The following is a 14646-nucleotide window of genomic DNA, read 5'->3' as shown; positions in this document are numbered from 1 at the left end:
AATATCTTTGGTCTTAAACAGTTATTCACTCAACGAACCAACTCTGTTTGGGGCATACACTATGCTAAAGTTTAACATGACCAAACAACATATTACAATACATGAGCCATAATACCTTTTATTAGTCCATGTATAAAGGGGGGAAAATACAAAAAATAAAATACCATAGACATCCAGATCACAAGATGTAGATGCTGTTCCATGTTTATCCTTGACTTCGCATTTCCATCTTCCAGCATCTTTGATATCAGCATCATGGATTTTAAGACGATATGTCAAAATCTCTTCCTCCGAGTCAGAACCTGTTCCATTGGCAGACTTTCCATTGACTAATGTACCATTCTGGACAACCTTAATATCACTACCAGAAACTAATGACTGCCGTTTAGCTTCTTCTGACGTAAAAAAATACATGTTTATAATTAATGATTAAACATTTTGTTCTACATGTACATGTATGTGTCTTCAATATTTACTCTAAAGTCTAAGCTTATTGAAACTTCCTTATAATTATTTAGCTTTATTTGAAAAGTATCACTGATTGAACAACAAACTTATTCCCCACCCCTTATATCTTGTATGAAAAGTTTCCTCACTTCATACAAAATGTAATTTTGTCAATGCTTTTACAACCCCAATATAACTGCAAAAAGAAGCATTCAATTCTTTAAACTATACAAGCTATAAAGAGTGCTTTTCCATGATATGTTGCTTTAAAATGCAAAAATGTCTTATATAAAAATGTATAGTGTCTGAAAAAGGACATTCTGATATAATAAAGCTTGGTATATTTCTAGTTTTAAATTTCGTAAGTATTTTAAAAAATAATTAAAAATTAGCAAACTGCATGAACTGTACTCTTTCATAATTATTTTAATCTATTTTTTTTCTATAAAAATTGACTATTAACTTCTACTTCAACAATATCTTTCTTAACTTGGACATGACCTAATCAAAATACTAACAGACTGTTTATTCAAAATTAAGGACTGATAAATTATGATCCAGATTCCCATCTGAATTTATAACTTCAGTAAGCAATTTACAGTATAAATATAGTTATTATTTGCTTAATTTCAAATGGTAAATATTTCATGCATATGCAAAAAAGAACACATTAGACAAATTTTAACTGGGATGATCATCAGATGATTGGGTAAATTAGACTACCACTGGAAACTAAAGGCTCTACAGAGCCAGTGTCTCTCAACTGGGTCTTTGTTGTGCATCTTCATGAATGGACTCTCTCCAACATTGTAATAGAATAGAATAGAATTTGTAACCAAAATATATATCCTTTTTATTGAACTTGTATTGCTATCATTTTTGTTATTTACCATGTTTACAGTTACTCTATATCTTCTATAGATTTTGCCCAAAATGCTATATAAAATGGATAAAAATTATTTAGGGGCAATAACTCCTTAAGGAGTCAACCAATGGGTTTGGTCATATTGGCAATTTTTGGTTTCAGTTATATGCCATACTTGTAGATTTTGTATTGCTGCTCATTTTTGTTGTTACTGTCACTTATAAATGTTTCTCTTCACCTATTGCAGTTCATTCAAGATTCTAACCAAATTGCAATTTGTTTTAACAAATCAAACTGTTCATCTGGTCAGAAGTTTAAAATAACTGCTGAAAAGAAACTGAGTCCAGGTGCGGATCCAAAATTTTGAAAAGAGGAGCCCCTTGGCAAGCCAACATTTGGAGTCATACTTGTAAAAAGTCTATGCATTTATCATATTTGAAGTTCCCTAAGATCCACCTCTGCAGTCAAGTAATCAAACTGCAAAGTGTTAAAATAAAGCATACTTACAATCTATTAAGATTTGAAAGCACAAGTTCATATTTGTTAGTGGTGTTATATGCTGTGGCATAATCAGGGGGCCAATTGTTCCAGTCCTTGCGAGTTTACAAAATTGAAAATAAACCACTTCCTAAATCTTTTGTTGTTGACTGAAGTAGGGAGCATGATGTCCTGTATAACTACAGCTTCTTTTTATGTTTATTTATTTCTATCTAATAAGTCATTTGCTATTTAGATTATGCTTTACAAATAGCACTAAACATAAGCTTAACTTAATCAAGCAAATATAAGCTATTAAAATAAACTTGATTAATCTAGCATAAGCTTGTAATTTGATTTATAAGCATAGATAACAATAAATAAATAAATAAGCTTTATTTCGGCATAGTATACAAACAAGGACATACATAAGCTCTATTGAGCTTTTAACCAACATAGGCCAAGTTGAATTTAACCAGCTTTACTTAATTCTCTATCTGTGACCAAATTCTGAACCATATAAGAGATTAGTCTAGATAAGTATTACGTCTGCTAAGGATAATTTTTTATTCAGCTTAGATTTTTTTGTAGATACAATGTACCTTACTGACAAAAAGAGATACAATGTAGCACACTGAGGTATTTGGGGCATGGACCCCCATTTTTGGGCCCCAATGTAAAAAAAAAACCTATCTATTTTTCCATATTTACAATTTTTTGCAATGTGTAGACATATTATACCAAGTCTCAAAAATCTATATCTGGGTGATTACAATACCTGTTCTACTATCCACACAAACTATTAGTGAAAAAAGAATCTTAGGGTTTGTGTGGATAGTAGAAAAAGTATTGTAATCGACTAGTTATGGATTTTTGAGACTTGGTATATGTCTACACATTGTAGAAAATAGTAAATATGAAAAAATAATTATATATTTTTTTACATTGTGGCCCAAAAGGGAGGTCCATGCCCCCAAATTCCTGTGATTTCAAGTAAATAAAGTACATTGAGGAGAGATGCTCTGTTAATTACCAGGCATCGATAGATGGTTCCAGTTAAAGCCATGGCGACTACCTGCATGTTTATGGATATTTTAAGCTGAATGCAAGGATTCAGACTATTTTATTTACCATGATATATCAATGCGGAGTCATCATGACAAAAATCGAAACCGGATGTCTCTTTTCTAAGTCACGAAATCTATTCTGGCTAAATTCCGGATAAAATTTGAATCGGCTGGCATTGGAAAAAATGCAAGTCTGGTTTTAAATCTGATTCAAGCCAAGCTAAGTCAAAGTTAATGCCGAAGTTGCTTTTTAATTAATTCTAAATATGTTCAGTAAATAGATAATAATAAATAGTAGCCGAAATCATGGCAGCCTTCTGCCGCATATAAATTTCCTCACTTTTCTGAAGTTTCCAATAAGGGTTCGATCAAGGAAAGAAAGGAGTATTCCTTTTTGACAGGACTGTTGACTAATCTTTCCCTTTTCTCAAGTAACAAGACAGTATTCGTTTATGTGGATCTTTCAAAATATTCAAAATAAAATTATAAGGAGATTTACTTATTGTAAGTGAATGAATGCAATAAGACAACAATCCACTAAAAAACAAAGAACGATGATCTAAACAACCACACGTCACACGGTTACTCGTCACCGTACGATCTTCAACGACGAGCAAAGTTCATACCGTAAGGCAACAACGTTCTTATTATGTACAAAACAACAAACGAAAAACAAATATCCTTTGTTTTTCTGTGATATACAGCAACAAACAAAAAACGAGTATTATGATATGCAACAACAAACGACAGCTACTGATTACAGGCCCCCGGACTTGTTACAGGCACATTCAGAATGTGCTGAGCTAAACATGTTTGGGAGGGGGCGACAAACCCTTCCTCCTGATGTTCATCAATTAAGGAATAACAGTTCTCAAGGAAGAATTGCCGCCATCAATTGGGGGTTTGACGGTTGCAACTGAAGTTTTACCGTCGACGCGTAGCGGAGTCAGTATAACAATCAGACAAATTTTGTGTATTTTAAAAGCTCGTAAGAGGTTATGTTTGTATTGTCTTGTATATACCGACCTTAAATAAAGCTTTATGTCTTATGTCTAACAGATATTTGAGAACGTCAAATCCCAAATTGACGTTGACAACTCTTCAACTACAGTACTGTTATTATTATTCTTATACATAACGAACAAATACATTAGAGCTTGAAGAAATGTATATAATTCTAAATAAAATAACATTCGAAATTTAATGAATGGCACGGGTATTCGAATTTTCACCATTGCAGTGAAGTACTTTAGTAGACAAGAACGCTAAATTATGATCGACTTACCGAATACGTCAAGGTCACATGTTGTCGACACAGTTCCATACTTATCCTTGACTTCACATTGCCATTTCCCAGAATCAGAAATGTCAGCGTCGTGGATTCTAAGCTTATATGTTAATATTTCCTCTTCGTCAGAACTTGAACAGATGGAATCTGCCATGATGAGAATGTCACTGAAACTAAAACAGTAAAAACAAGCAACCGATCATAGCCAGAAATTAGTAGTGCTTTTGCTAATTAATATTCATAATATGTAAATGAGAATTGTACCACGTGATAATAGTTTGAACTGGACTGGCTTGATATCATTAAAATCTTTAAAACACGGATATTATAAGTTGCCCGTCACAGAGTCCTTGTTTATAATCACCCTGATATTTCCGTAAAGTTGTCAGGCGGTCAAAATCAAAACAATGAACGCGAATTTAGTGAATTTTTCGTGTTTTCGTGAGTTTATTCTTCTTGAAATAGAGGCATTTTAACTTTACGTGGGAACCTAGAGTTCAACGACTACACATACAAGGTTTGGACTTGCTTATTCTTTGGACATTCAAGTTTCAAGTTTCACCCCGGCAACCTGTATTTCTAATGACCTTGTTAGCCAATTTTCAACACGAAGTTTGCAAATTTGACGTTTCAGCCATTTTAGCCTGCATTTTATACTGCAATGTTAAAAGCCTCTCGCTTCGATTTTTAAAATAGCTCAGGAACCTTGATTTTTGCAACGTCAGTCATTATATTTCGTTTAAATGGTGTATATTGTTGTGTATATTTATTTTCTGCCCCGGCAACCTGTCTATCACTTAAATCAAAGTTACAACAGACATTTTTTTCTAAATTCCCTATCATTTCAATATAATTTCCGTGACCCGTATCCGATTTCTTTAGTATAATATTCAAATAAGCAAAGTGGCGTTGATTTCTGGATATGTGACAAATTGATAAGAATATGGATATAAAAAGGTTTATAAAAGGCCCCGAAATGACAAATGTAAAACAATTCAAATTAGAAAACTAACGGCCTGATTAAAATACAAAACAATAAACGAAAAACAAATACGGTATACAGCAACAAACGACAAACACTGAATTATGCATATTTTGACGGAAAAATGCATTTTATTTATATCTACAATTTTTATCAATCAGATGTAGGGTCATTACTTTCGATGCATTCAGCAACAAACAAAATATCTTCTGTATTTGTAAAAAAAACAATCGCAAAAATATGATAAAACACATAATTTTCTTCGTTCTAACAAATGAATGACATTCTTCTCTCGGAATTTGCACATTTCAATAAAGAAGTAGACCGATTCTGCTATTTTACTATCCAAGATGGCGGAAGATACTCGAGCTACCTTAAAACATAGAACCTGTGTGCAAGCTTTGCTTACAAAGCTCGGAAAAGAAGGAATAAGTTTGCCTGCATATTGTTTGAAAATCATTAGAGAAACAGATTCCACCACCAAATCTCGTGTAATACGATATTTATCCACTCTCGACAGTTAAATTTTAAATATTTAAAACGCTCGGCGAGCCTCGCGTTTTAAATTTGAAAATTTAACTGTCTCGAGTGGATAAATATCGTATCACACTCGATGCAGTGGTAGAATCTATATATAGTGTATAAATATTTATCCACTCGAGACAGTTAAATTTTCAAATTTTAAACGCGAGGCTCGCCGAGCGTTTTAAATATTTAAAATTTAACTGTCGAGAGTGGATAAATATCGTATTACACGAGATTTGGTGGTGGAATCTGTTTCTCTAATGATTTTCAAACAATATGCAGGCAAACTTATTCCTTCTTTACGAATGATCTGCAAAAAGATGTGTTCTTTCTATGTGACGTCATCAGGCATGGTCGCCTTTTTTCATGCCGTCACAATAGGAAATTCAGAGGAAAGCAAGAAAAATCGACGTCATAATCGGATTTTAACCAATGATGAACTGAGATGAAACGAACCACACGTTGATTAAATTTTTTTTATACAATGTGTGCAGAAAGGGATAAATTCACGAAGAATTAGAGAAATATATATATATTAATGCCAAGTATATGATGAATATATATATATATATATATATATATATATATATATATATATATATATATAGATTCTACCACTGCATCGAGTGTGATACGATAATTATCCACTCGAGACAGTTAAATTTTCAAATTTAAAACGCGAGGCTCGCCGAGCGTTTTAAATATTTCAAATTTAACTGTCGAGAGTGGATAAATATCGTATTACACGAGATTTGGTGGTGGAATCTGTTTCTCTAATGATTTTCAAACAATATGCAGGCAAACTTATTCTGTCTTTTCGAATGATCTGTAAAAAGATGTGTTCTTTCTATGTGACGTCATCAGGCATGGTCGCCTTTTTTTCATGCCGTCACAATAGGAAATTCAGAGGAAAGCAAGTAAATTCGACGTCATAATCGGATTTTAACCAATGATGAACTGAGATCAAACGAACCACACGTTGATTAATTTTTTTATACAATGGGTGCAGAAAGGGATAAATTGACGAAGAATTAGAGAAATATATATTCCTAACATCACTGAAGAGACATTAATTGTCGAAATCCGGATATGGTGTACTAATTTTTGCACCTTTTGTTTGCGGTATACCATCTTTTCCTCAAGTTTATTGTTTTCTGTTTGGTATTAAATTAATAGATAAGATCCATTTTGTTACATCTGGTGATCCGTTTATTTGGCAATCGCCAATGGCAGTCAGCAGGGTTTAAGAACATCCGTTGTTCGACCTGCTAGTCAAATGCGTTTTGTTGAAATATACTTTTTCACTTTTTTGGTCTTTTGGAAAATGTTGTTTGTGCTGTATTTAGACCCCTCTACCGAGAAAAATTTGTTTTGCATGCACACGTATAAAAATTGCAGTTTTTATCCAACGCAATCATAGGTTTGAGCGTTTGAACATATATATATATAAGTACGTCTAAACAAGTGACAACTCTACGACAGATCCATCCATTGGATCTCTAGTGAAGGTGATACACGGCTGAAAACACATATTATATTCATAATCTATACTACTAAAGGAAGAGACCGATTTCATTGAGCCGCAACTCCTCTGAAACCATACAAAGTCGGGAATATTTGTGATATGACGTATAAATGTAGTGTTTTGTTCTTCTTAAATTTGTCTTTGAAACAATCTTTTTTCCACAGAAAACGCCAATTTTTGAGAAAATATCCAAATTCGGAGACCGTTATCGATCCGTGTCTTATACGCTTTCGTGCATGCTCAGTCGACGTACTGCCCGCGAAATCCAAGTGAAAGTAAGAAGAAATGATAGAAAATTGGACAGTTAGGCCTATAAGGATCCTCTATTGTATTGCAAGTGCATCACTTTGATAAATTAAACGACATCCACCCTTTTTACTCAGGTGCAGAACTGTCCAAAAATGAAATGGGCGTTGTACGTGTCGAAGTGTTCCTTCCCCCTTTTATGTGTAAACACAGGCACCCGACGTCCGGACCCTCCCCCTTTTCATGTGTAAACACAGGCACCCTTGGCACTCTTTGTTTCAACAACTGCCCAATTGTACCGCGATTTCGCGGGCATCTTCTAGTTACTCTGAATATCAACACAACAATGTTAAATCTTCCCTCGCCGGGATTCGAACTCATGCAGAGGCGGATTTAGGGGTGCCAGGGGGCCCGTGTCCCCCTTTTTTGGGAAAAATTTGGTTGATTATATAGGGAATCACTGAAGCATGACTGGAGCGGGCCCCCTCTTAGGCAGTTTGTGGGCCCCACTTATGAAAATTTCTAGGTCCGCCACTGTCATGCTATTGGGATATCGAGACAACACCGCCTGCACTGTGTCCAGCGCTCTAGACCACTCGTTCAGTCCTAGCCGATAAAGCCAACGAGGGAATGCATCACATCGATCACCGAAAGCTATATTTTTATGTAGCCTAGGTGGTGGAGTGGGCTAGGGCGCTGGACACGGTGCAGGTTGTGTTGCCACGATGTCACAGACGCAAGGGTTCGAATCCCGATGAGGGAAGAACAAAACTTTGCTAACGTAAATTTGCAGTTTGCAGATCTAACATTGTTGGGCTAAATTTGAGACGAATTTTATATATATAAATATATATCATACACTTGGCATTAATATGATAGTGTTTGAATATTTTTAACGAGCGGGGGTAAAATAGCCATAAGTTCACACCTAGGCTGACAACCCATATTGGCCCTATGTGACGTCACTCGGACTTGGCTGATATGAGGTTATCAGCCTGAGTGTGTTCATACATCGGAAGTATATGATAAAAAGATTAATACATGTCCTTTTCTATCGGCCAGGGTATCATCCCTCATCGACTCATATCAGCCCACGATTAACCTCTCTGACTGATATGGGGGTCTCGGGGTGATACCCCGGCCTATATAAAAAAGGCCATGTATTAATCTGTATTTGAATATAGCCCAATTAAGCGAATTTCTTTAGCTCGGTACCGTTTATCCAATTTCATTATATATCGAAAATGCATGGTCTTGAATCGTTTCTTTTTTGGGTCTTATAGAAAGTATTCTTTGTCTGATTTAAAAATAACAAGAAGAGTCTACGTTTCTCACAGCTAAGTCGCGGATCCATGGAGGGGGCGTAGAGGGCGTAAGCCCCCCTTTTGATCACAAAAAAAAATAAAAATCTCATGTTTTTCACGATATAAAGTTTTAGTTTAAAATCGTCACAAAAAAAAATCAGTCGTACGCAGCAAAATGCTATATAAATCAAACGGAGCAGAATGTTGCAGAATACTGCACAAAGATAGTGAAGATGTAAAAGCAGATGGTTTTGATCATCCTAAGAAATCAATATAAACATAATGTACGACTCTTATTAGCCAAAAGAATAAAACAAACAGCATATGATTATACCTTAGAGTGATTAACTACATATGTTTTCAACTAGGGGTCAAAATGTTGCCATCATATTCTTATATCTTAGGTCGATTATATAAGAAATTATAAGTCAACAAATTATAACAACGAATTTCTTGTCCAACAAAAAAAAGAAAATTTGAAGAAAAAAACCTTCCCCTGTGACATTCTCAACATTTCGCATGACTCTTCGCGATCATATTAACCAAAGATTGTATAGTGTTGGATTTTAATTTAGAACGATCATGTAGTTTCTGCAATTTAAAACCACCAATTTACCATAGCGTTCGCGTTTATTGGTTAACAAACGACCGACGCAATGCAGATACAGTTTCAGGATCCCAATCTAGAGCTCTAGATTAATATCTAAATGAATGTCATTTTATTTAACTGATATATTAGTAACCACAGATAGTCAATATTTGGGTCTGTTTATGAACTCAGCATATTCGGGACAGCAAAGAGGACACAAACTGTACACTTGGTATATACAAGTCTAAATTGAAAACAACGTTCAAACCTATGATTGCGTTGGATAAAAACCGCAATTTTTATACATGTGCATGCAAAACAAATTTCTTGGTAAAGGGGTCTAAATACAGCACAAACAACATTTTCCAAAAGACCAAAAAAGTGAAAAAGTATATTTTAACAAAACGCATTTGACTAGCAGGTCGAACAACGGATGTTCTTAAACCCTGCTGACTGCCATTGGCGATTGCCAAATAAAATGATCACCAGATGTAACAAAATGGATCTTAAATATTAATCTAATATCAAACAGAAAACAATAAACTTGCGGAAAAGATGGTAAACCGCAAACAAAAGGTGCAAAAATTAGTACACCATATCCGGATTTCGACAATTAATGTCTCTTTAGTGATGTTAGGAATCGAAACGGTATTTGGAAGGCCATATAATTTACCTCAATTTAGGATAGACTCTTGAATAATGAAGAGTCGAAATAGGATGAACGGATCATATAAACCCGAAGGCAAATATAATACAAGCCCAAACGAAAAAATATATACCTTTTCAATTATTCAATTATGACCTAGCGCTTCAGAAATGAATCACTGTAATTTAATGCTTTTTTATTTCCTGAAACTCAAAAAAATATTCTTCAACGGTAATGCTTTTAATACACTTGTTGATTTTTCAATTCCGTTATGATGCCCTTTGCAATTTTAGTGTACTAAATTGTCCACAAAACATGTTAAGTCTTAAAGAATTCCTCTGACATGTACAACTCATTTATAAACTCAGTCTCGAGGCTGTTAAGTGCAGTCAAAAATGAATAACAAAAGCACGATAGAGGTAACAATAGTTGTCAGAAGAAGTTACTGCTGCTGTCCTATGTTTACTTTCGATTGCATTAAACATGGCAGTTATTTCCCCATCATATCAACTAAATAAAATTCAAGGTCAGACATGCACAATATAAAATATTTTATCATTCTTACCTTTAGATGAAGATAAAACTAAATATTTTCATATATATTCAAAGGCATCCACCGGAGAAACCAGAGAGGTATCGGGTTCGAAACGAAAAAAGGGGTGAATAATATCATCATTATCAAGTATTGGTTATTAGTGATCAAAAATAGATAACGAGGCACATATGGGGTACTGAAGAGCACAAAATCTAGAGGAGTGCATTGAATTTGTCAAAAAAAAAAAGAATTACTTTTTGTTCAACTTGTAACACAAGATATATATGTAATGGGTTTAATTTGATTTGACAAATAAATCAAAAGTAAGAAATTGGCCAAGGAGCCTCAGCTGACATCTATCGACGGTTAACAAATACCATATGCTTCTTAATAAGATATAAACAAATATTTAGAGATGCAACGAGTTGTGCAATAATGCACCAATTGATTTCATTATGATGAACTCGTCGATTATCAACAAAGAATCGAATCGCAAAATGTATTTATACTAACATCAATTAATTTATCACAATAATATACAAGTTTAATAAGTTCAGTCTACCGCGAATGATTGGGGTTTGCATAAAATGATTATCGTCTGTTATTCAAATATTTATCCAACAGATAGAATACATAATTTGCATGTTTTCGTGTAAATAAAAATATGCAAGTCCCTCTTGTTTGAAGCTAATAGATATATTACTTTGTAGCTTAATATATCTTTCCCTAAAGATAGCGTTTGTGCCGGCTTTCCCCTAAGAACGTTCCTGATCAATCATTTTGTGTTCGATAACAATTGGATATTATACATTTATTTCCCGTGCCGGAGGGAGATATGAAGATTTGATCACCCAAGAATATTCATATTTCACGAGGGCTCTGCCCGATGGACATTTGATTTTTCGAGGGTGAGCAAATCTTCATATCTCCCGAGGCAAAGGGAAATGAATGTTTTATTCCACTGCCTATGCTTTGTTTACTATCAATACATTAAATATTATTTTGCATACATTTTTTTTCCTTATCCGCTTGATTTTGTAAGTCAAACTAACACGACATAACCATTGATAAACAGTAAGGATCAAAATTTTATTGTTTTATCGTCTGAAATAAATTTGAACATGATAATGAATTTTGCTATCGCTATTTTAACCCTTACCATGCGGGGGCCGTAATATTACGGCCGTACCCAGACCACCGTTATTTGGCACCAATGGCGCTCCATACATTTGGAGGTCAACGTAATGCCATTAAATTCGAAGTGTATGCATCTTTCCTCAATCTTACACCATTAATTGTCATCTTTCTCACTTTTAATGTTCATTTTGAGCTCAAATACGAACTTGGAAAATTGAAATCGGACAAAATTGGGTTTTTTGGAGGGGTGGGCTTACCTTCGAGGTCTGAAACACGAAGTTATGAGGCCTGAAACTTGGACAAATAGTGTAAACCCCAAGGCATATAACTACTGATCGTGTTTATTATCAAAATACGCCTAGGCAACGACTATACTTCCGGTTGCAGGTCCAGTTAAAGTAAAAAATCGGAAAAAATCGGATTTTTTTTGATATTTGGTGCAAATGACCTTTTTTGGACTGGTGTACCCAGATCAGTTTCACTCCGACCTAACAACTGTTGTGATTAATGTGTTCACTGGGGTCCACTCTACATGCAAACTACAGGTGGATGCATCTATTAGCATCCCTCGGACTTCCAGGTCGAGAAAAAGAACGTGAAAACGTCACAATTGACGCGTTTTGCACATGAGGACCAAATTTGGGGCAATATGATCCTCAGAATGGAATATTATACATTTATTTCCCGTGCCGGAGGGAGATATGAAGATTTGTTCACCCAAGAATATTCATATTTCACGAGGGCTCTCAATCATTTTGTGTTCGATGACAATTGGATATTACTTGTTGATATAGAAAAGTTCCGACGTCATATTTCAGCCCCTTCTGAAATTTTCAAGGAAAAATTTAAATCATAAAAAGCGTTCGTCTGCCATTTTTTCTTCCAAAATCAAAGGGTTGTTCGTGTTGCCTACATTACCAAAGAAGCGACATACCAGACATGTCGGTATATATCGTTATATATTGCTAAGGTTGTAAAGTCATTTGACTCGGGGGTTTTAGAGCCATGAATGATTTAATCCAAATTGTTCAAGCAGCAAAAACACGATACAATACGCCATTCTATGCATTGATATATATGTATACGACCGAGACAAAGAATAACGTGGCAAAAAGTTAACAACTTTTCTAGCTCATTACCTGAATTAATTATACACGAATCTCTGCCGGATTGCAAACACAATTAAAAGGGAGGAAGAAGAGCTAAATCCCTCATATTTGTACCATCCTGCATGATGGTGGTCAAAAATCTCCAAACTGTATAATTAAAATCTTCATAATCTTTATAAAAAGGGTACTGGTTCTGACTATTTTTTTTACAGAGATTATTATCCGTTTATAGATGTTACTTTAGAAAAAAATAGATCAGGTCGTTTAGGTTAATGCATACATACGTGCGATCTTTCCAGTTCATGCGCATTTAATATAGAAATAAGAAGCAAATAAAACGACTTTCCATCAGAGACTAAATGACGATAAAGTTAGCAGCTACATATTAGGTATATAGCGGCCCTCAACCCTGATCAAAGCCCATACCGCTTGACAAACTACAAAAGGATCCTACATGACAAATATAAACCAATTCAAACGAGAAAACTAACGGCCTGATTTATGTACAAAACAAAAAACGAAAAACAAATATGATATATATATATGATTTAAGTACAGACAAATTTTCATTAGCATGTTTATTTCCAAATGAACGTTTCTTTGAATCTGCCGCTTAGTGGATTACTTTTAGAAGTGTTTCTATTTGATATATATATGTATCATTCGACTTTATTCTTTTATTCTGTTCTTGAACTTGTTTGTCGAGCTTGGTTAGAATAGCAACATAATAAACTAATCTTTATATACTCAAAACTCCGGTAAAATGGTGTTCTCTTTATTCTTTTATATCTAGAGGAACAAGAAGAAGAAGAATATTTATTATTCCAATCAAGGTCCCTTGATGGGCAGCATGGCATGTACACATAAAACAATACATCATGATTTGTAACAGAAAAACATTTTTTTTATACATTGAAATGAAACATTAAAAAGTTCAGACATGTTATTTATTATCTCCATTCTATATAAATCACATACATTTAATTCCAGGCAGGACCAGAACCATAAAATCATTACAATTATCATTGTTATTACATACATTAATTTACATTTCGTCTAACATTTAGACATGTAATAATATAGTTCCCTAAATATTTAAGTACAGAAAAATTTTCATTAGTAAATAACCAAACAAATTTTGCCTCATTTGAGAGATATGAAAAATTAGGATAAATACTGTTTATCTCCTTGTCCTTTGTATGCTGGACAATTAGTAATAAAATGTTGTTCATCTTCAACCAGATTTAGAGTACATTTCTTACAAAGCCTTTGGTCTCTTTCTATACATAAAGTTTAACTCTTTGTATCTGTTCTTTTTGTGTTCCAAAATTTTACAAAACTATTACAAAGTTTTTGCTTAACTGACTTGATAAAAAAGTTAAGCTTTAAATCCAAATTCATGATGAATATTCAGATTTTTAAAAATGTAATGTATGGATGAATACCAGCATTCAATATTATTAGTAAACATTTTTTTGTTACACATATAGGTATCGTACAGTAAACCATCTTTCATATTTTTTATTCTAAACCAATATTTCATCATTGATAATACAACTGAAAAATATAAAGGGAATCTACCAAGCTCTCCTAGCACAGCTAGGTTAGAAGACTTTTTTACACCTAAAATATACTTCATATATCTTAAATTGGATTTATCTAAAAAATCATTCATATAAATGTGCTGTAATAAATATTCACTTTCTTTCTGGCATGCTGCAGAGCTAGTTTTAAACATGCCTGTAATTTCACTGCCATACATTAAAATGGGTTTTATTGTATGGTCATATTTATGTAATAGAGTAGAAATACTTGGATTGGAAGATGAAATAGATCTTTGCAATTTGAATACAGCTTTTATTGATTTTTTTGTATAATTCTTCCTTTCCTGGCTTAAAAAAGCC

General features: G+C 33.9%; 1 protein-coding gene across 4 annotated transcripts in view; it reads right to left on the bottom strand.

Moving 5' to 3' along the window:
• Window positions 1-10630, bottom strand: part of LOC127729862 (muscle M-line assembly protein unc-89-like) — a 48755-nt gene extending 38125 nt beyond the window's left edge. For 3 of the 4 annotated variants that reach the window (XM_052237791.1, XM_052237814.1, XM_052237805.1), the window contains exons 1-3: window positions 10527-10630; window positions 4142-4317; window positions 165-395 (exon numbers count right to left, since the gene is read on the bottom strand). In XM_052237791.1, coding sequence (XP_052093751.1) covers window positions 165-395; window positions 4142-4298 — 388 coding nt within the window. In that variant the 5' untranslated portion in view covers window positions 4299-4317; window positions 10527-10630. The remainder of the gene's footprint in view (window positions 1-164; window positions 396-4141; window positions 4318-10526) is intronic. The other variant, XM_052237797.1, reaches the window with a different exon arrangement.
• Window positions 10631-14646: the final 4016 nt, after the last annotated feature.

The sequence above is a fragment of the Mytilus californianus genome, unplaced genomic scaffold (genome assembly GCF_021869535.1).
Source record: "Mytilus californianus isolate M0D057914Y unplaced genomic scaffold, xbMytCali1.0.p SCAF_1, whole genome shotgun sequence".
In the NCBI taxonomy this organism is placed as follows: Eukaryota; Metazoa; Mollusca; class Bivalvia; order Mytilida; family Mytilidae; genus Mytilus; species Mytilus californianus.
Note: the sequence above shows the minus strand (reverse complement) of the source record. Positions and strands in the feature narration are given on the sequence as shown.